The sequence below is a fragment of the Sminthopsis crassicaudata genome, chromosome 2, assembly GCF_048593235.1.
Source record: "Sminthopsis crassicaudata isolate SCR6 chromosome 2, ASM4859323v1, whole genome shotgun sequence".
NCBI lineage: Eukaryota > Metazoa > Chordata > Mammalia > Dasyuromorphia > Dasyuridae > Sminthopsis > Sminthopsis crassicaudata.
The window spans coordinates 451,187,673-451,210,983 of NC_133618.1; the positions used below are offsets into that span (position 1 = coordinate 451,187,673).

Sequence of the window (23,311 nt, forward strand, 5' to 3'; positions counted from 1 at the left end):
TAGAAATGTTTGTTGAAGTGAATTAAAGTTTTCACCTCAAATTAATATTGTTTTTTCTTTGTCCTGATCAAATCTTAGTTTTCTTCAAAGTCATGTAGGTATCAAGTCTTGCAGGAGGCCTTACAAGATTCTTCCCAGTTGTGTTTATAAACTCTTGAAGTTACTTTTTGTAACTTTGTATTGATTTATTTGTGTAACCATTATGTTCTCCTGTATGGTATAGGCTTTTAGAGGCTAGGGTCTATTTTATGTCTTTTAATGTAAGGAGTGAGTTCTAACCCCTCCCCCAGCTAATTAATATAATCACAGAAAACCCAGTTATTTTCTCTCCAATCAGTTGATAGAATAAACTAGGTGTGAATAAGTCATTAATCAATTTCAGAAAATTATAGAGTTCTGGTCATTAGATGGATAGCAGATGATGGCACAGAAAACATCTAGCTATTGTTTGAGGAGATCAAGTTATACTTCTTGGCTAATTATTAAAAAACAATGATCAAGTCTAGTGTTAGAAGAATTGAAAATTGGAGCCAAGTCCCAAAGAGAGAATCATTTTTGGGTAAAAGAGGAAAATTTCTTGAATTTTATTTCCTCTTTCCCCCAAATCCATTGACTATGTCATTGGAGAGATTGGATCAATAGCACAGTTCATCCTGCTGGAATCAAATAGATTGGAGCAATAGGGTACCACACATCCAGTCAGTAGAACAGTTATTCCAAAAAAGGCTTTAGGGAGTATGACCATTCATGTTAGAAAGAAGTTACAGCTAGGGACTATATAAAAATACCCCTGAGAGCTCATCAGAAAGCCACATCTGAGGGGAATTTCACAGGAAAATTATGAAGGGAAAAAAGTGACTTCCCCTAAATAGGAATTAAGTTATACCTTTGCCACGTGTGTTCTTTACACATGTGCCTTTCTACCTTTGTACTTTAAATTAGTGTCCACTCTTTCTACAAACACTGTATTTGTAGGAGAATGTCTCTAGATTTGGGGGGGGGGAATCTTTTTTGTAATTTTTTAAACCCCTTTTTAGTAAATACTTTTATTAAGAAACCAAGTTTGGCTGACTATTAGTGGTAAGTACACTGATGGGGGCTTATGAACAATAGCAGTGAAAACAATTTATTCTTAGAACCTTAAGAATAGTACTCACTAACTGGGAATCTACTTCTAGCTCAAAGGAGTACAAGCTGGGGGAGTAGTCCCAGAAGGGGTACTACATATGTATCCCCAGTCCTTAGTTTGGTGCCTTGCATAAAGTTGGTATAGCATGAATGTTTAACAGTTGTATGTATCATATTGTATCATTGGAATGTGTGTTCCTGTTTCATCTACCCTACTAGATTGTAAATTTTTGAGGCAAAAGCTGTCTTTCAAGCAAGATTGTATAGCACTCAGTCCCCTGATCACAGTGCCTAAAATGAATGCAGCATCTGCCAGTTTCTTCCTCTGTAAAATGGGAACACCAATTTTCAAATCAAAGGATAGTAGTTGGAAGATCCAATATCAAGATTTTATATTTGCCGACCCATTGGCATATATCAAAAACATGGAAATATTCAACTATTTAAAAACAATTCTCCCTAGGTTCAAGACAAAGCAAATTTGGAGGACATTAGGTCAGTCCTAGTTGAGGCCAAGAGGGAAAACTTCTGCAGAGTGAGGGAGCAGGAAATGGGGCCTGGGGCCTACTTTTCTGGTGATAAAAAATGGTTCTATATGGGCCAGTGTCTAGGGCTTCTTGTTATTTCCACCAAAGTTGGTGGAGGAGCTGGCCTAGGGCAATCTGACAGAGTCAGCACACAAAATGTGGGAGGAACCCCCTGAGGCAGGCTAGAAATGAAGGCCTGTGTTTCTTGATGACCTGGTTGGAAGACAGAGCCGAAATCAGGCAGAATGTAGCAGTAACTTTTATTTATGCCCGTAATTTCATTGAGCAAAGGGGACTGTCCCTGTCGGGAGTGGCAGAGTAGTCAAGGTCAGTTATCTACAAATGCTTGACCACTCAGGTTAAAGTATATAGTAAAGCTCTTAGTGGAAAGAGCCATGGACTTGACAGTGAGAGGGATGTTAGCTCACTCACCAGTTATGTGACCTTGGGCAAGGCATGTGTTTCCCTAGGCCTCAGTTTCCTTCTCTGTAAAATGGAATATTTGACTATATGAAATGTTCTCTAAATTTCATTTTAGCTCTAAATCCTAAATCCTCTCTTGAGGCCTTTCCTTGTTTGGGAAGACAGACATCTCCAAGCTAAGGACTTCTCACCCCATAAGACCAGAAGAGACAAGGGACTAGAAAATTTCATTCTATTTCACCCTCACCCCAAGATTAAGGTTTTTTTGGAAATAGACCATTAGGTATAATTCTCTGGGGATCTTCAAGTTATGGTGGAGGTCTTGAGACAAGAAGTTTGGGGCTCCCACGAAGCCCACTGACCCTCCCTTCCCCAATCACCTTTTTCTGTATTACTGGGAAAAGTGTCTCAGACTCTACTTAGTCCCTGCCTCAGGCCCCAAAGCTGTCCAAGAGAGGTAGGAGATGGAGAGCCAGCCTGCCTAACCTGCCCCTAGGCCCTGTGGGGAGGAGGAGGGGGACTGTTAGGGGAGAAGAGGCAAGCCCCGCCCTATGCGGGCCCCAGTTCGGGCTGGGGAAAAGAGGGGAGGGGACGTGGAGACTTGCAGTCCTGTGGCCAGGGTTGGGGTCAAGCAGAAAAACAGCGAGAAGGGGGCCCAGTCTCAACCCTGCTCAGCCTGGGACAAGGCGGAGCTGGGCCTCTGGAGGGAGGCCCCAGGGGCCGGGCCGGGGCCAGGGCCAGGGGGAAACTCGGCTTCTGAAGCCTCAGGGACTGAGACCGGGGCCGGGACAGGGGGAAACTTGGTCCCCTGCGGCCTCGGCCCGGACACTGGAAGCCCGGCCCCCAGCGCTCCGGGCGGCCCCGGCTAGGGTGGTGGGAAGTCCGGCCCCCTGCGCCCCCTGGGGCCAGGGACTGGGGGGGGAAGCCCAGCCTCCTTTGCCCTGGGGCCAGGAGGGGGAGGGAAGCTACGCTGCTCTAACAGGTGGGATCCCGCTGCGTGGAGGAGGCGGCTAGGACAAGGACGACGACGAGGAGGAGGAGGAGGAGGAAGGAAAAGAGGAGGAGGAAGAGGAGGACGAAGACGAAGACGAGCAGCCCGCTAGCCTGACAGCAGCAGCCGCTGGCGCCGCCGGTGTCTCGCTCGGTCTCCCTCACCCGCCCCGGGCTCCCCCTCACAGGCTGCGGGGCGGCCCCTCCCGGGGAGGGGACTCGCCCGCCCCCTTTGCACCTCCCGGTCCCGACTGCTCCATCCCCTCCTGCATCCCGGCCGGGGGGGAGGAGGAGGCGGAGCAGGAGCGGGAGCAGGAGCAGGAGCAGGAGCCGCCGCCGCCGCCGCCGCCGCGGGAGCGCAGGAGGAGCGGGAGGGACCCTGCCTGCTGCAGCCCCGCGCGTCCCGGCCGCCGAGGTCGCCGCCACCGCCACCGCCTCCGCTGCCGCCGCATCTCGGGACGGGGCAGCCGCTCCCCAGATCCAGTCCCAGTCCCAGCCTCAGCCTCCGCCCGTCGCACCCTCCTTTTCAGTCCGGGCCGGCCGGCCGGCCAGCTCCGCTCTCTGCCCGCCCCCAAGGGCCCCGAGGATGCCGAAGCCGACACTGCTCCTGCGGGGGGGTTGGGACCGCAGCCCCGGGGACACGGAGCTGGGGCGCCAGTTCCGGGACTGGTGTCTCCGGACCTACGGAGACTCAGCTAAGACCAAGACGGTCACTCGTAGCAAATACCAGCGGATCGCCGAGGTCCTGCAAGGCGGGGGCAGCGGGACCACGGGTGCCGGCAACGGCGGCCCCTCGTCCGGGGAGAAAGGCAAGTTCCAGTTTTGGGTCCGCTCCAAGGGCTTTCGGCTGGGGACCAGCAGGGAGCCGAAGATGGGTCAAGTGGTGTATGTGCCGGTGAAAACTGGAACGGTCAGTGCGCGCCCGCGCCTCCCCTGTGTCCGCGTGTGTCTTGTCTGTCTGTCTGAGTGCTGTCCGTCTATCCTAGCCCTGCTTGTGTCTGAGTGGTCACCTCTCTCCACCTACCCTTAGCCCAGTTTTAAGCCCGCAGTGTCTCCCCATCCCAGGCAAGCACCCTTTTCCTCCCTTCGGTACCCCTTGGTTCCCGGCGGGATGGCCCAGGCGGCGCAGACCCGCCCCGGCCGGCTCTCCATGAGCGGGCTGTCCCGGGAGCAGGAGGCGGCGAGGAAGGCTGCGAGTCCTCCCCCCGGCGCCTCTCTCCCCAGCAGCGCGGGCTGTCCCGGGTGCTCACCCGGGCATGTTCTGTCCTCCTCCTCCTCCACCCCCCTCCCCCTTCCTCTTCTTTTTCCTCCTCCTTTTTCTTCCCCCCTCCCCCTTCCAGCAGGCGGCTGCTCCGGGAGCCAGACCCATCCCACCCCTAGCAGGCAGGCTGTCCCGAGCGGGCTGGCAAGCGAGCCCCGGGTGGGAGCTTCTAGCTCCTGCCACCGCCCCTTGCCCCTTGGCTGCTACGGGGGTTGCAGTGGCCTGAGGACAGGGAGTCTTCCCAGGGGCGCCCCTCTTCTCCAGGGCTCTGGGACGAGGCCCCGCAGACTGGGGGAGGGGGGCGGTGCGGCGAGCCCGGGCCCGGAGTAGGGGCTGGGGCTGGGGCAGGGGCAAGGGCAGGAACGCCCCGACCCCACCCGGGACTGGCCCTGGGCGGACGGGCGGGGGCGGCCCGGCGCGATGCAGACTGGCGCAGGAGGCGCCCCCGGGCGGGGCGGGGCGGGCGGGGCCGGACGGTCCCGGGGTGCGGATGGGAACGGGTCCACCCCCTCATCCCTCTCAGCCTTGGTCTGAGAGGAGGGGATGAGGCCGGCTGGGAGGAGGCATCTGACCCCTCCATCCCCCACACTCGCCCCCTCGGGCTGGCTACCCTTGGAGTGGGGGAGGGGTGGGGCCTCTTAGCGCCCTGGATGGCCCGGGCGGGGGCCAGTTAGGGTGCGGGCGGGGGCGGAGGTAGGGAAGCGTTGCTTCTCCCTCCCACCCGGGGCCCCTCGGGCTGCTGCCCTGGGGAAGGAGCCGGTGGCTCCCCCACTGGGACCTCATTGTTCTAAGGAGGGTTTGGGGGTGGGGGTGATGCAGGGGCCGCCCCGAGAGCTCAAATCTTTGAACTTTGAGCCGGAGAAATTCGGAGATTCATATTTTATATGCGGACACCGCCCCCCCCTCCACCTAACCTTTCCACGCCATCCTTCCCCATCCTCCTCTTTTTTTTTTTTCCCTTCTCCGGGGGGCTGGGATTTAATGTGGGTCTTCCTAACTAGTAACTCCCTCAGTCTTTGCACCATCTGCCTGAGAGTAGAATCTTCATAGACAATTGATTTTGTCGTTACTAAAAGTGCACTTGTCCCTCCTCCCAGCCCTCCCCGGGCGGAGGAGGGGGGTGGGGGTAAGGGGTGTGGGATGGGGAGGGGAGAGGCAGTGGGAAGGCTGGCGAGCAGGCTGGCGAGGGAGATGCTGGAACTGCTTGGTTGGGAGGATGGAAGGAGGATAATTCGGATAAGGAAAGGGGATTCAGGAGGCTGCCCCCTCCCCCTTCTTCACAGCTCTGAAGAAACAGTGTTGTCCCCTCTCCCAGATACCCTGTCAGTGAAATGGTTGCAGGCTGCGGTGAGGGCAGTCCATCTGTGGTAAATGCTTATAAACGCACTATTTACCTCCCATCTGGTCTGCCTCTTACCAGGGGCTGGGCTGGGGGAGGGGAGGGGGCTTCAGGCCTGAATTCCCAGCTTGGAATGAGGTAGCTCTGGGGTAGGGACCTTGCCCTCAGATTTTAGGACCTTTTCAAATCTGCCTTTACCCTGACCTCCCTTGCCCCACCCCACTCAAATTCCCACCAGACCCATCGGAAGGGGTTGGGCCTGGTCTTTGAGACCCCAACAGGCCCCAGGATGTCAAACAGCCCATGTCTGGCCTTGGGAAAGAAAATTCTCCCTTTTACCTCCTAGTACAAGACCCCAGGCCCAGAGTGGCCACAGCCTTCTCAGTTAAAGGACATCAAGGCCAAAATGAAAGCTACCCCACCCCACCCCCAGCCTAGATCCTACTCTCAGGAATGAATAAACTCCCCCAAAGGGAGGATCGGAGAGGCCAATCCTCTGGAGAGCTGGTTTACCGGGAGGGAGGGGAGAGAGCGAGAGAGAGAGGAGAGAGCGAGAGAGAGCGCGCGCTAGTGAGCCAGCGGACTCTACCTCCTGTCCGGGACTCACCTAAGCTCCCATAAATCTGCAAACAAAACAGACACACCCCTAAGAGACCGTGAGTTTCCGAAGGGACGGGAGGCAGTATTCCCCGGGAGAAAAGAAATCCAACACATTTTAAAGATAAACAGATCGGAGTTGGAGGGAAAAGCCACCCCTTTTGGCTTCCTCTTTAAGTTTCCAGGTGCCTGCCTCCCTAGATCTTTCAGTCTCCCTCCCTTCTTTTCAATTACTTTAGGTGAACACGGCTGCTATAAATTCACTGGGGGTGTAGGGGACTCTCTTAGAGTTGATTTGGTAGATGACAGTTTTTGAAGATGTGGAGGGTATCCCCCAAAAAGAGGGAATATGCCCGGGGGCTTCCCGGAATATATACATCGTGCTGTAGTGCAGAAAGAACACTGAATTTGGAGTCAGAGGGACTTGAGTTCCAATTCTGTCACCACTCTACTAGTGATCTTGGGCAGTTGGTTTTGCCTTTCCTGGCAGTAGTTTGCCTCTATTAAATGATTGGATTGGTAGTTGATATCTAAGGTCCTTTCCAATTCTAAAACCTTTGGTTCCCCCCATCCTCATTAAAAAATTAAAGTTAGAGGTTTCTCATTATGGTAGGGATTGCAATATAGGCCTATCTGGCCTGATTTTTTTTTTTTTAAACTAAGGGCCAAACTGAGGGAGGGAAGGGGTCTCTCTGTGGATTCCCCGAGCCAGAGCCCTTTTCAGATTAAAATCTAATTGGTGTTCACCTAGGTCTTTCTTACTGTTCCTCAAAATCTGCCCTCCTCCCTCCCATGACAATCTCCATCCCTCTCTCACTAGAGTACACACACAAAGAAAGATTGGGCCTATGGATTTTTAGGATGAATTCTTGAATGATTCTGTTCCTGATCTCTTTCAAAAAGCAAAATAAGGCCTTTCCATTTCCCCCTCATTTCCCCCCCTCCCCATAACTCCCCTTTTTCAGAATTAACCTTCCCCCCGCCCCCCAAGCCATATGTATTGGGCTGGACTTGGTTTGTGGCTTTCCTTCATCCTGCCTGGTTATCTGACACCACTTGTCCCCTGTCCCATCTGGCCCTTCCTTTCCTGGGTGTATCTGACAAAGGCTTAATCTGTCCTGGACTGTCCCAAGGCTGAAAGAGGGTGAGAGAGAGAATTAAGTTTATGCAGATGGGACTTGAGGTGGGGGTTGGGACTTTGGTTTCTGTAGCTGGGGCTAGGGCCAGGCTCAGGGGCAGGATCTTGGGGTCATCTGGAGGGGTGGGGGTGGGGAGGTGGGGGTGAAGGTGGGAGCCCTCTCCTCCCACCCTAGCTGGAGCTAGGAGACAGTGGAGGAGGGTATCCACAAGTTGATTTTCAATGTCTGCAGGTTGTCACAGGAAATCTAAGGTACAGACAGTGAGAGAAAGCGGAGGAGGGGAGGAGTTGAGGGTGCTCTAGGGGATAAGATCTTTTTATGACAGTAGTTGGGCCTCTCCATTTATGAAAAACACAATTAAGATTTCTTTCTTTTTGCCTGGACATAGGCAACTCTTTTAGGGGTCAGGGAGAAAGGAAATAAAACTGACCCTTTTCCCTTGTTATAAAGTAAACTTTCTCCCTCCTTCAAGCCTTTAAATAAGGTGACTCTTTGAATCATTCCATAATTATTAAGGGCCTGCTCTGTGCAAAGCACTGTGCTAGATTCTGGAGATGCAAAGACAAAAATGAAATGGTCCTTGTTTTCAAGTAACATAGTTACTTATCACAGATAAATAAGTTATATGTAAATTAAATATAATGTGTTGGGGGCAGGGCACTAACTGGAAAATCAGGAAAGCCTTCTTGAAGGAGGTGACATTTGAAAGAGTTTTGAATGGATCTAGAAGTTCCAAGGGATGAAGAATATTATTTCATGCATTGAGTTGCTGCTGGGACAAAGGCACAGAGATGAGATTGAAATGTTGTATATGGAAATAGTATGTAGGCCTTTAAGAGTGTGAAAAGAGAGTAATAAATAAGTAGGCATGGACAGATGGCCAGAGATAGATTGAAAGGGCTTTAAACATCAAATAGAAAAACTTGAATTTTTATCCTCGAAGTAATAGGGAGCTACTGAAGCTTCTTGAGCAGAGAGTGATTCAATTAAACTTGGGTTTTTTTTTTTTTTGTTTTTTTTGACATTATTTTTTTTAACTGTAAGGAAGGAAAAGGGCTGGGCTGGGATGCAGAGAACCCAATTAGGAGACTATAATCTAAGTACAACAGGTCTTGAGGGCCTGAAAGGTCTAGTGAATGAAGGGATCTGAGAAATATAAACTAGAGAAGACTTGGCAATTAACTGAATATGAGTAAATTAAAGCTAAGAGTTGAAGATGCCTCTTAGGTTGTGAGTAAAAATGGTAGTAACCAGGGGCAGCTAGGTGGCGCATTGGATAGAGCACCAGCCCTGAATTCAGGAGGACCCGAGTTCAAATGTGGTCTCAGACACTTAGCACTTCCTAGCTGTGTGACCCTGGGCAAGTCACTTAACCCCGGTCTCAAGGTGGGGGAGAGAGGTGGTAACCTTTGATGAAACCAGTGAAATCAGGAGGATGAGTAGGTTTAGAGGAAAAGACAACATATTTTTATTTTAGAGTTGTTAAGTTGGAAGTACCTAGGAATCTTCCTGGTAGAGTTGTCCGAAGGCAGTTAGAATGAGGGACTTGGAGTCTGGAGATGGATGAGGGCCCAAAAATATAGATTTGGGAGTCTGTTGCTGATTTGATAAGATCTATAAGAAAAAGTAACCATAATCAAGATAATCAAGTTCTGTGCCAAGCCCAGTGCTAAGTGCTGAGGACAAAAACTGAAATATTACTTGCCTTAAAGAAGTTTGTCTTCTAATTAGGAAGACAAAATACTTGTATATAAATAAACATAAGATGTAAACAGAGTAGATGCAAGATAACCTCAGTGGAGAAAGACACTAAAAAGTGGAGATGAGGTAGGGAATGAAGGGGAAGACCCCAGGAAAGATTCCTTGCTGAAAGTGCTGCTTGAGCAAGTTTTGAAGGAAATCATGGATTTTAAAAGGCTGAAATGAGGCGGAAGAACCGGCCAGTTATAGTTGGACAGCCGACGTTATACTCATGTGTAGAGAAGATTCCTCTTTTTCTTGTCGGGGTGGTGCTAATGTTATTAATGATTAACAGTTAATTAATTATTAGTTAATTAACAATTACTAATTTATATAGCACTTTTAAGGTTTATAAAGTTTAAAATTTACACTCCCTACTTTGCAACCCTCAGAGTTAATTGTTAAATGTTGTTATGCCCATTTCACAGATGGGAAAACAGTCTCAGAAAGCCAGGGAGTGGTGTTAGTGTTATTAATGACATTTACTCATTCATATAGCACGTTTAAATTTTACAAAGTACTTCCCTCTTAGCTACCCTCAGTTAACTATAATTTCTGTTATGCCCATTTCACAGATGAAGAAGCAATCTAAGAGAAATGATTTGTGTCATAGAATTATAACCAGAAGAAACTTCAGGGCCTAATGTCAGAGCCAAAATGAACCATCTAAAGAATAAACCATAGAGAGTAAAGTGACTTGCTAAGAGTCACATCTTGAGTTACTGACTCAAGGATTAGACTAGCCTGAGACTAGACTCCTTAGATCTCTAAATTCCTTATTCTTTTCATAGTGGTACCTAACCCACTTTGTCTGCTGGTACTTAAATTGTAAAATTCCATTATTGACCCTTTGAGCTAAGAGATTATTCTCCTTAAACATTTCAATATGTCCTTGTAGGTTGGTGGGAGCAATACCATAGGTTGTTATCAGTCATTTGCTCCTTAGTATGAACTAGTTTATAAATTCTGAAAGGTAACATTAAATACATTCAGATAGGAAAGGAGGATACTAGAAAGGTAACCAAATAGATGAATCGTTATTGATACCAGGACAATTCTCAATGTTTATGGTATCTTGTATGGTATTTGGGAGTATGGATTTCAAGCAACAGTAGAAGCAGTGCTAATAGATAAAGTCTAGGTAGGTTAACTGTGTTCCTTACTTAAGGCGACATATAGGAAGAGTTTTAGAACTGAGGGGTAGGAGTTTTCAGTGAGGAATTTGTGTGTGCCCATCACTTATTGGATAACTTGTTCTCTTCTTTCAGTTTTAATTGATTAGTATTACTTTATATCTCTCATTCACTATTACAGTTTTGTGTTTGTGGCTTGTCCCCTTATTGGACTAAGAGCTTCATGAGGACAGGGACTTACTCAAATTTTATTTTTCTTTCAGCTCTTGCCAAAGTACCCAACATTTATTAAATGTTAGTTGAACTGCATTGAATGGGAGATGTTGTCCTAGATGGTATTAGAGTGACAAGTAGGTGGAAAGGGCAGGAATACTGGAGCCTGAGAGAAGTATGTGTTGGGGAAGAGAGGAACAATTCAGTCTAGGTGATTTGGAGAGCAGATGGCTGACTTGCTTCAGCTGGGCTGGCACCTAGACCTGCAGTATGAAAATGATTCCTGGCAGGGAAATCGTTTGGATTGCAGTTGCCCAGATGAGGCGGGTTATTTCATTAATTAAACATCCATGCGTCCCCAGGCAGTCAGGAAAGCAAGTACCTGAGCCCACTATCTTCCAATTTCCCAAAGCTACTACAGGGCTGGGGCCTGAACCTGGGATGACTCCCTTAGGTACCAAAATTGAGCTTTCCTTCTTCCTTGCTCCCATAGTTACCACTATTGAGATGAGGATAGGGATACTATGTCTACATGCTTGGGGGAATGTCAAATGATAAAGATTCCCTATTTTTTTTTTTAATACTGTTCCCTTTTTTGAGGCAGTGTGGGATATTGAAAAGAACAGTCAATTGGGAGTCAAAGAATCTGAGTTCAAACATCAGCTCTTCTACTTATTAGCCATACTATTGTGGAAAATTCTTTTCTTTTTGGTCCTCAATTTTCTCATCTGTATAATGAAGTTATACAGATGGGATAGGTGATCTCAATGCTTCCTTTGCGCTCTAATGCTATGTTCTTATGAGAATGCATCCTTAGATTAGCTTGCTTTTGTGCATTTGGATGAGGAGAGAAGGAGGAAACTGAATAAAGACTTTTTTGAGGATAATTAGAAGTGTTATTTGGTCCTTTCTTCTTGAGGGTACTTGGTCTCTGGAGTGGTAAGTCAGAGGTTTGGAGGCAGGTTTGACCAGAGCTTTCCTTAACATCAAGAGTGTGTGTGTGTGTGTGTGTGTGTGTGTGTGTGTGTGTGTGAGAGAGAGAGAGAGAGAGAGAGAGAGAGAGAAGAGAGAGAGAGAGAGAGAGAGAGAGAGAGAGAGAGAGAGAGAGAGAGAGAGAGAGAGAGAGAGAGAGAGAGAGAGAGAGAGAGAGAAAGGGAAAAAGAGAGACAGGCAGCAGGAGCTTGTCACAGCTCAGCAATACTGCCCAGCTGGCCAGAAGAGAGAGATTCATGCAGGCAACCTGGTATTCAAAAGCAAGGAGTGAGTCAAATGAGACAAAATGAGATGTTCATGGAATGGCTACACATCAGGTTGACCCCTTTGGGTTCTGAGACCCAGAGATGTGTTGGAATCATAGAATCTATAAGTTTGGAAAGAACCTGAAGCTTGCCTAGCCCAATCTGCCTCTCTTGAGTTGTTTGGTGATTATATCACTGTGAATGAAGACTTGCCTTGAAAATCCTCCTTTTTCTCCTTCTCCTTCTTATTATCTTTCCTCTTCTTCCTCTTTTCTCTTTTTATTCATTCTCTTTCTTCATCTCCCCCATTCTCCATGCTCCCAACTCTTCATAGGGTTGTTTGGTGCAGGGTCTCAGGGTCCTTTTTCTAAGGTGGTAATTAAAACATTATATCATTTGTCATGGTTGTGTGTTATTGAGCTTCCCTTGTGAAGGATAGCTAGGCAAATTCTTGAGTAAAACAAATCTTCCATGTTCATTTGAGTGGAGGTATTCTCATTGTTTGAAGTAAGGTGTTGGGAATTCAAGAAAAGCAAAAATGAAGTGTCCTTGACCAAGGAGAGGGAACAAGGAGGAGATGGAACTGGTTCAGACTATACCCAGACTATTGGAGATCATAGAATGTTAGAAATGGAAGCAACTTTAACTGACTAGACTAGAAGCCTCCCATTTTACAGAGGAGGAAATTGAGAGAAGGGAAATGAGTTGCTCAATGCCATTTAGTATGGTATTGATATTCAGATCCAGATCTTCTATGTCCGAGGCCACAGTTCTTTTCATTACTCCAGGTTCCCTACTCCAGCACTAACTTTGGACCAAGCCCCTTTTGCATACCGAGTGTCTTAGCTGACCCTTCTGAAAGGTGGAGCAGGATGATGTTACCAGGGATGTAGGAGATTTAGCTTTATATTTCTACAGTACCTAGGCAAATCATCTATACTGGGAGACCTGAGAGGCCCAGGGGAGCCAATTCAGCAAGACTCTTGAGGGTCAGGGTGGTGTGTTGGTGCCCCCCTCTACTTTCAGACTTACTCTGGGGGGAGAAGCAGATGCCACTCCTCCTCTCTAACATTATTTCTCCCTCCTCCTTCTTCCTACCCCAGTACAATTAAACATCTCAAGGCCTGGCCAGATTGCCAGGGTAAAGAAAGGCATGAGGATGACCAAACCTTTTAGTGCTTAAGTCTTTGTTCAGTGTAGCAACGGAGTAGTGCTTAGAGATCCAATGAGAATAAGGAGATAATCTTAGAGTTATAGATCATATGAACTGAAGAGAGGAACCTTAGTACATAGAACTTAGAATGGTTTTTCTAGAAAGTATGTAGAAGTCAAAGCTAAAAGGACTTTACAACATAGGACAAAATTTTAGCACTGAAAGTGACTATATAAAACAGAACACAGAATGTCAGAGCTGGAAGGGACCTTAGAACATAAGACATAGAATGCAGACTTGGAAAAGAGCCTTTGACACAAAGCAATATCAGGGCTGGAACAGACCCTTAAAACATAGAACACAACTGTCAGAACTGGAAGGGATCTTAGATATCACACACACACACACACACACACACACACACACACACACACACACACACCCCTTTAAAGAAAGGATCTTTAACATAGAATCTAGAATGATAACCTAGAAGGGACTTAAAACATTAATAAACTGGAAGAATCTGAAGCACAAAGCATAAGAAAATAGAACATAGTGTCAGTCCTGAATGGACCTTAAAACTTAGAAGAAATAATGTTAAAACTGAAAAAAATATTAGAATGTAGAATTTAGAGATGAAAGGGAATTTACAGCATAGAACTAGAAAGGAGCTTAGAATGTACAGAGCTGAAAGGAACCTGACAGAACACAGAACAGAAAATGTCAGAATTTGGAGGGATTATACAACTTAGAACATTAGAACTGGAAAGATGCTTAGAGCATAGGATGTTAAGAGCTGGGAAAGACCTTTGGATATAAAATGTTAGCACTAAAAGATAGGCAGGCTGTTCTAATATAGAATGTTATTGTCAGCACTGGAAGGAACTTTACTAAATTAGATCTGCTAATTTTACAGATAGGGAAATGGAGTCTCTGAAAGGGAAATAACTTGAGTTATTGTACAAATTTCTTTGGTTCAAAGAAAAGCATTTATTTTGTTCTTTGACTTCCAGAGGTTAGTACCACAGGATTGGAAACCCCAGGGTACAGACCCAGACATAGCTAAGCCCTCAGAGGGCTAAATCATAAGGCAAATAGCCAAGAAGCAGTGAGGTGAGCTCAAGGGGCTTTGAGTCTATGACCTCCCTTTTTCCTGGTACCAATTAAAAAACACCTCATTTTTATTACTATTCTTTGTTTTTTATATCACACTCATTTCCAAATATGTTATTTCCCTTTTCCTACCCACTGAGCATCCATCCCATTAAAAAAAAACATGAGAGGGGGAAAATGCAATTCAGCAAAATAATCAAACATATTAATTATGTCTAAAAAATATTTCATTCCCATAGTATCTGATTTCTATAAAGAAAAAATTAAGGGTTCACACCAATTTTAATGGCAAGATTTGGTACTCCTGGCAAAATCCAGTGAAGGCTTTTCTAGAATAATCCTCTGACCTTAGATACAATAGAGTCTATTTGATAGCTTTCACTCAGTTATAACAATGAATTATTACTTATGAATCCTATAGAATTGTAGTTATGCAACAGGATATGGTCCCAAGCAATTAAAGGCTCCTTGTTTTACGCAGCTAATAGTTGAGAGCAGAAGTAGCCAGGCTGTAGTGGAATATACTTACTTCACAGACTGTTGGTAATGGACACTCTTAACTGGGCTACTCCTCCCACAGGGTAGGCTATGCCCATATTCACACATTCATTTCAATCAAGTCGCAGGAGATTCTCAACCATAGCATCCCTAGTCTGTTCTGGCAGGGACTCTAGCCGGGACCAAAGCCCCAATTCTCAAGGTGTTATCAGAGCTTCCCAAGTGTGAGCTGGGAAGCGGCTGGAGGTTTCTAAGCAGGTGGACCAATAAATATTTGGCAGTGAGGTAGAGCTACCAGACATGCTATTTGAAAGCTTCAGACAGTAATATAGCAAATTTGTCAAAGACTAAGAACTTTAGTGCTGAAAGGGCCCTTAGAACACAGATTATCAGAGCGAGAGGGGCCCTTACACTATAGAATGCCAGGGTTGGGCAGGGCCCTTAGAGCATAAAAAGTCAGCGTTAGAAGGGTCCTTAGATTGACAGTATAGATCGATAGGCCTGCGTAGGGTTCTTAGAATACAAAATGTTGGAGTTGAGAAGGTCTTTACACTAAGAATATATAATCAGGTCACGTTTGTGTTCTTGCAGGCATAAATGGTTCTACACCTGAGCTTTCTAGAAGCCTTTCAAATCATTGAGCCTAATTTTCCAACATTTTGCTTCCAGAAGTTAGGCAGTTATAGACTCAAAGAGGAAACCCTGACAAGTTCATTGGTAGGTGGGGTGAAAAGGAAGAAGCATAGTCACTCTAATCCTAATTTTTCTAAGTTTAGTAGAAGCATCCTCACTAGCTAGCACCCGCAAAGCCCAAATGGTGTAATGGAATAAGAACCTGGTTTGGAGTGAAGAAACCTGGGCTCAAGTTCCAGCTTTGTCACTTCCTTGCCTTTCCTGCAATGCCCTGACCTAACCTTCACCTCTTAATTTCCTTTAGGACTAAGCTCAACTCCTGCTTTCTGCAGATCTTTCCTTAGTTGCTAGTGCCTCCTCCTCTCAGATTATCTTCCATCTATCCTGAATAAATATCTTGCATGTACCTAGCTATAGGTTGGGTGCCCCATTAAAATGCAAGCTTCTTGAGGGAAGGGACTGTTTTTGTCCTTTTTTTGTATTCTGTGTTGAGCACAGTTCCTGGCACTTAATAAATGCTTCTTGACTTATTGTGTCACTTTGGAAAAGTCACTAAGGTCTTGTTATCCTAAAGTGGGAGATAGCTTCTTCAATCTTCCTCAGACAGATATTATAGAAATGCAATGAAGTCATATATCTGAAGTTTTGTAGAATGCTCAGCAAACATGAACAGGGAGAGGGTGGGCACTGTAGGTTAGGATAACCATGGAAAGATTGACAGGTGAAGGAGGTTTTATGCTGAGTTATATTCAGCCAGGTCAAGAGGAGAGCAATTCCAGGTAGAGCTACTGACTGAATCAAGAGAAAGAGAAGGATTTTTGAATCCAAAGCAGAAGTAGAATAGAATTTCTATCATTTTATTTTTTCCCCCCTGAGACTGGGGTTAAGTAACTTGCCCAGGGTCACACAGCTAGGAAGTGTCTGAGACCAGATTTGAACTCGGGTCTTCTTGAATTCAAGGCTGGTGCTCTATCCACTGCACCACCTAGCTGCCCCTGAATTTCTATTATTTGTGATCTTATAAGTCTTGATATTCTATACATATTCTCTACAAGTGATGTTCTCCAGCATCCTCTGATACGTTGTCACTTATCCTCTGAGCAAAAACCTTTAGCGACGGAGAGCTCACTACCTCCCAAAGCATCTCCTTACAAGCTTAGTTTTGATTGTTAAGTCAGTGTTTTGTTTAGTCCCTTCATTTTACAGATGAGGAAACTAACCCATAGAGGGGAAGAGAATTACCTAATGTCACACAGCAAGTTTGTGATAGAGCTGGGATTAGAACTCAGGGCTTCCTATTCTTAAGCTATTTATTCTTTTCCTTAAGTACTGAATCGGAGTTCCAAGCTAACCCTAACTGTCCACCCCATCATCCCTTTTTAAAAAATGATTGTTCATCAGTGACTGGAAGGAGGAGGATTCTGTCTCTCAGCAGAAGATGTCAGAGTATCACTCTTGTGACCATTGGACTAACCAGCCTAGTAGAAAAGATGAGGACCTCGAACTCATGGGAAGTTCAGCTCTCACCAAATCTGTTTGTATCACAGAAAGAGCCCTGGACATGGAGTTCAGTTTTCCTTCTACCTCTGACTCACTGTGTGACCTTGAGCCAAGCTATTTCCTTTCTCTGGGCCCCAATTTCTTCATCTATAAAATAAAGGGGTGACCTTGATGATCTCTAAGATCCCTTTTAATTGTGATAGCAAGTAAAGAGGCCTGCCTTGCAGAAAATCCAGCATTTTTTATTCCAAGTCTAGTGGACCCTCCTTTCCCCCACCAGTAGGTGGGAGAGAAAGCGCATTAATAGCAGATTTGGTCCTTAGAGATGATTTCAAGAATGACTTTCATGTGAACTGCTTGCCTTATGGGAAGACTGTCTATCACTCCCCATCCCCCAAATTAATACTGTGCTTTTTACGTTTTACACTCTCTGACTCATTTGATCCCCTTTTAAAGACGAGGAAACAAGTCCAGGGAGTTTCAATGAAGCTAGTCAAGGTCATAAGTGAGGTAGTAGCAGAGCTGGGCCTTGGGCCCCTTGTCTACCTTTCTTTGTACTGTAGCAGGCTGTCTCCCTTGAAACACCGGAGGAACTGGCTTCCTTCAGAGGAGTCCCAAGAGCAAAAGGATTTGAGATATGGAAATTGAGAGACAGTAGAAACAGTCCTGGACTAAGAGTCACAGTAGAATTTCACCTCTATCACTCAATCCTAGCTATGTGATAATGGGAAAGCCATTTCCCCTTACTGGGCCTCAGTTTTCTTCTCTGTAAAGTGGCAGTAATAATGGTTGCACTGCTTAATCTCATGAGGTTGTCCCGAGGAAAGTGCTTGTAGTCCCTTACAGCTGTCCAGAAATGGGAGCTAGTTTTATTAATAGTTATAATAAATTCTATCCATTTGAGATATAACAATAATCTACTCTGCCATGACCCCGCCCCCATTTCCAACCCCTTTCCCCACACAAATAGTTGCCTTCAGATTTGTGGTTCTTGATTAGGTTTTGTAAAAAATGTTTCTGGTCAGGTCTGTCGTAAGAATGTTGAAATGCAGAGAGAAAGGCTGAAATTCTAGTCCCAGCAGCTTGTGTAAGAATGCTACCCACTGAGCTAAGCAAAGGAAAGGTTCCAGGCTCTGGAAACAGATTGGCATGAATAGGATTCTCCTGACCTACCTGGAAAGGTTTGCAGTGGGATCCCTATTGGGTGAACCCATTCCCAAAGACTGGCCCAATTTGTTAGGGAGAAAATGCTCTTCTTAGATCGTGTTTTCATCTAATTAGTCTACTTAACTTCACTGTGAGGTAGTTTTTAGACACCTGACACTGTCATCGTCATCACTGATTATGACAACTATTCACATCTCTATGGCATTTTGAGATGAATCAAGTAGTTTCCCTGTATATCATCCCCATTTTATAGATAAAGAAGCTGAGACTCAGAGAAATGAAGTGAGATACCTAAGATACATGGTGGGAATTTTCCTATGACCTTGATCGTACAGTTAATATTCTTCCCCCCACCCCCAGCTCATGATCATTTTTGCCCTTATTTGCCATGTCATCCTATTCATGGGGGTGTCAGTTGCCCCAGTAGCTCTGATTCTCCTGAGGTAGAATGAATAGGATCTCTAAACACCAAATCACTACAGTTTGTACCCATATCTCTCTTCCTCCATTGGGAGCATTCTTCAGTGGGATTCTTTCCCACTACTGACAGATTACCTTGCTTTCTTTTCTCTCATTTTAGTTCTTCTCTTTGCCTCCTTAGCAATCCTCTATGCCTCCTGTGAGGTGCCTAAACCCAATGTCCGGATCCCCAGAATTTGAATGGTCTCCTTCCTTTCACAAGGGGCAGCAATCAGGAGAGTGAAAGCTCCCCTTCTCGTGTCTCTAGAAACCATAAGACGTAGAGTTAGGAGTGGCCCAGTGTATCCTAGCCCAGTGTATCCACTAAAATGTAGGGCTGGGACAGATGACTCCAAGCTGGTACTTAATCATACAACAGGATTGTCTTTTCTCCCAGTAACAAAGCAGTTTGTTTAGAAGGGGACCTATAGCCCAGTTCAGCATTTCTTCTCCTTAGTTTCCCACTTTTTGCTCAAATTGGCCCCAACCTTGATTTCTAAGATGTGTCCTTTGAAACTAGAAGATCTGATAGTCACAACCATCTTTCCTGAAGGGCTGTTGGCTAAACCTTTGAGTTGAAGTTAGGATTTAGGATCAAAGCATATTAGGGGTGGAAGTCCAAAAAAAGCTGGTATAAATAAAAAGATTAGAAAGCTAGGCTAACCCACTCCTTTTACAGATGAGGAACCGAGGCCCAGAGATGGGTGCTTAGCATAAAAAGCCAAAAACAAAACAAATCAAACTGGGGTGGGGGAGAGAATCCAGCCTTTGACTCAGGAGAATTAAAGGGCATATGGCCTTGTGTCTATGCCTGAAAGCAATGTGAGGCGGTCAGTTAGCCAACAAGCATTTCTTAGGCAGTTACTATGTGCCAGGCACTGTGCTAAGTGATGGGGAGACAAAGAAAGGCAGTGGCAAGGATTCTGGCTCTATAGTCAGAGACTTGGTGGAAATCCTGGCTCTGGAAATTGTCCTCTCTGTGATCTTGGACAAATCACTTTTCCTCTGTGGGTCTCATTTTCACCACCGTAAAGAGAGGGGGTTGGACTCGGTTGCCTCAAAGGTCTCAAAGGATAGGATCAGATCATAAAGCTGGAAGAAAGCCAGAGCCCTCCTCCCTCTCCCCACCCAAGCCAGGTAGGGGGAGGGGGGGCCTGGGTGGCTGCTGGTGGCAGGAGAGAGAGAGGCCATTCCTTAATTGGCCTCAAGGGTAGGAAGAGAGAAGACTCTTGGGAAGGGGAGTCTGAGGGTCAGCTAGCTCTTCTCTATTTGCAGGGCATGGGAGAAGGAAAGGGTATAAAAAACAAACTTTTCCCAACTGTAGTCATTTTATGAGGGCCGATTTTGTTTCTATTCTCCTACCTGGAAATAAGGTTCAGCAGAATGAGCTCTAAACTGGAAATAAAACAAAGATTCAAATCCTAGTTTTCCTATCTACTAGTTATGGGAATATGTAATCTCCCTTCTCTGGCCCTCGATTTCTCCTCCTGTAGAAAGGGGGTTAGATTAGTTGACTGAGGTCTAAGATCCCTTTCTCTCTGATATACTGTGTTTTTAGGAAAGACATGAGGATTGACTTGAAGTATTTGAAGCCCTGCTTATAGTAAAGAAAGATTAGGTTTGTGCTTGACTCCAGAGGGTAAAAAGAGGAGCAATAAGTGTCCGTTGAGGAGGAAAATTTTGGCTCAGAATAAGGAAAAACATACTACCAATTAGAGCTGACCAGGGAGGTAATGAGTTCCCTGGCTCTGGAGGTCTTCAAGTAAAATCTGAATGGCCACTTGCCTGGGATGTTGTCAGGGGGTTTCCCCGGCAGGTTGGGGTTGTTGTACTATATGACCTTAGAGGTCCCTTTCATTTCTGTGCTGCTGATAATCTGTGAAGCTCTGGCTGGGAAGTTCGTATTTATATCTCTTTGTCTTCAGCTCCTTCTCTCGTGCAAATTAGCAATTACCTTCCCTGATCTCATGTTCTCGGTGCCCTTCCTGGGAGGATTGCACCGAGATGGGCCAAAGCGAGCTCCGGGCGGAGGCTGTCTGTCTCATTAGCTGATGGCAGCAGGGGGAGAAAGGGAGGGGACCTGTTGGCCAGAATCGGGAGCTCATCCCCAACTGGGGCTTGCAGGCCTGGTGCCAGCCAAGGGCAGTGTATTCTGGTAGATGGTCATGCTGGGATGCTCAGGGATCCTCTAGGGGCAGTCAGTCAATCTCCAAATATTTACAAAGCACCTGCTATGGGCCTACCTCCGTTTTGGATTGTCTTGTGCTGAGCTGGAGGCAAAGTAAGCCTCAGATCCAGTCTTTGCTCTCTAGGACCTCACAATGGAATAGGGAGACGGGTTTCATATATGTGATGAGATAACTAACAAGGGAAAGGTGCACCTGGCCAACTTACTATCCCCTGAAGTGGACCTGCCACCTCATCTTCTGCCTTGGTACATTTGTGCAAGCTATCTTCCATGTTGAAAATGAGCTCCTTCCTCATCTGTCTTTCTGATTTTTTTTCTCCCTTCAAAGATCCACCCCTGGCACTGCCTCTTCCATGAAACATCTCAGGATCCCACCAATTACTAGTGCTCTCCCTCTGAAAATATTCCTAGAGTATCTTGTCTGATTGTCCCCTTCACTCCCTACCTTGTATTATAATAACTTCTTTGTACAAGGTACATCTTCAAGAGATCTTTCCAGTTCCTCTCAGCCACTAATGTCTCCTCCCCTAAAATAGATTTTTCGATGCTTTGATATAATGCAGAAACACATAAAATGTATGCACACACATGTATATAAACATATGGATTATATATGCATGTATCCCTTGATAACATGTAAACTCCTTGAAAGTAAGGATTCTTTAATTTTTATCTTTGTCCAGCACATAGGAGACACTTAATAAATGGTTGTTGATTCATTAATAAAAACCTATAAATTTTTTTTAATAATAGTTTTTATTTACCAGATATTTGCATGGGTAATTTTACAACATTGACAATTGCCAAACCATTTGTTCCAATAACCTATAGATTCTTTAAGATCAAGGGATCTTTTCATCTTTTTGCTGTTTTCTCCTCCATGCCTAGTTCAGCCCCTTAGATATAGTAAGTACTTTATAAATGTTTGCTCAATTGTATTGAATATCAGGCGGCTGTTTTTATGGAATATGCTTTCAGAATCTGTTTCTTCATCTGTAAAATGGGGACAATAATCCTACATCAACGGGTTCATATGAGGAAAGTGCTGCGTAAACTCTTAACATGTATAGAGTTGTGAACATTTCTTACTAACAGTTGTAATTGTGGTGCTGCGGGAAGTTCATTGAACTAAAAGGGTCAGAGAGAGAGATCTTCCACTAACTTGTGTTAACTTTAGATTAACCTCCTTCGGCCTCTGTTTTTCTATCTGTAAAATGGAGATGTATTTGATTCTGAAGTCCCATTTAGCTTTGACATTTCCTGTTCCGTAAGACATTCCATTAAATGCCACTGAGGGGGGTATAGATGCTAAGTGCTGGGGAAGTCAAAGAGACCTCTGCTCCCTGTGGGATGAAGTAATTAGGAAAGACTTGGAGGAAGGTGGGAAATGAGCTGGCCTTCAAAACAAAATAGGATTTGAATAAATCCAGATGAGAAGGGAAAGACCTTTCAAAAGGACAATAGGGGCAACAAAGGCATGGAGGAAGTGAAACCAAAGACTGTTTTAGGGACCTTTCAGAGGTCTAAAATAGACCGTTTGAGGTGGGGATCAGGGGAAGGAAAGGCTGAAAAGGTAACTTGGGGACAGATGGGGGGGCCTTGAATGACAGCTTAACTAGCATTACTTCTCCTTTCCCCCTCTCCCAGTGACATCAGTTGTCCTTGAATATCAGTATCCTCTGAAGTAAAGGGTGAGCCCTGGGGGAGTGTGTGTTTGGGGGGGCGATGTTTTGGATTGATGGCTTGAATCTGAGCCTCTGAATTTTGCTCGTGAACCAGTCCGGAACCGGGACTGGCTCGACAGGAGATCTCCACCCATGCCTAGGAGGAGGCAGTGCAGAACAATTACTTTATGGGGATCTGGCCTCGATTCGTGCCTTCAACACTTACTAGATATGTGATTCTGGGCAAGTCAGTTGGTCTCTCTAAATCTAGTTTCTTCATTAGTAAAATCGGGCATGATATGGCTTTCTTTTGAGGTGGTGGTGAGGAAAGGAGCTTCGTGACTGGGTCATTGGCAGGATTTCTGGCTTGTGACTCGGGTCCCACGGCAGGACCCCCTCCCAGAAAATTTCCTGCCGGGTCTAGAAGGAGACAGACAAGGTGTGGGATCCAGTAGGAAACAGACTGGCTTTGGGGTCAGACAATTTGGGATTAAATCTCGCCTCTGCTGCCATGGATGCGTCATTCATCTATTTCCTCATCTATAAAATGGGGACTAGGACTGAGTGACTCCTGAGGTCCTTTCTGCCGCTTGAGCTATACTTCCCAGCTTGGAGAACGGACTCCTGGCCATCCCCAGGGCCTGAGAGATCCCCTCTGCTGCTTGGTGTCATTTAACCGGGAGCCCAGCAAACCCAGGGCTGAGACCGACCTCAGAGTGGGAATGGCCCATTCCCAGCTTCACAGGCAGTAGCAATGGGGAAGGAGGGTTTGAACCTTCCAGCTCCCCCTCCCCCTCGCCCCCAGTTATAGGAACCACGGAATCTAGAGCTGGAAGTGGCATTAAAGATCCTAGCCCAGCACCTGCTGAAGCTCTAGGGAGTTGGATGTGTTGTCTAAAATCCACAGGATCAGTCGAAGATTTGAACCCAAGTCAGTGGACTCCAAATCCACTTCTTTCCCCACTGTACCAGCTGTCTCTCTTCCCCGGGGACCTTCCATCCTTCTCCGCCCCTGACCTTTCTAGAAGTCTCTGGGGCTCTAGCTCTGCAGCCTCCTGTGTGGTTGCCTCCTACCGGATGCAGCCTCAGCTGGGTGAGAAATCTTCTGTCCAGCTGTACTCTTATGGCCGTGGCTGTTTTTTGCTGGGGGAGGGAGGGAGCGGTAAAAATTCACACACACACACACACATACACACAAATGCTCATAT

General features: G+C 46.0%; 1 protein-coding gene across 2 annotated transcripts in view; it reads left to right on the forward strand.

Annotated features, from left to right (window-relative positions):
* Positions 1-3,353: 3,353 nt before the first annotated feature.
* NOL4L (nucleolar protein 4 like) overlaps positions 3,354-23,311 on the forward strand; it is a 199,764-nt gene continuing 179,806 nt past the window's right edge. Inside the window, exon 1 of one of the 2 annotated variants that reach the window (XM_074292757.1) lies at positions 3,354-3,978. In XM_074292757.1, coding sequence (XP_074148858.1) covers positions 3,655-3,978 — 324 coding nt within the window. In that variant the 5' untranslated portion in view covers positions 3,354-3,654. The remainder of the gene's footprint in view (positions 3,979-23,311) is intronic. The other variant, XM_074292756.1, reaches the window with a different exon arrangement.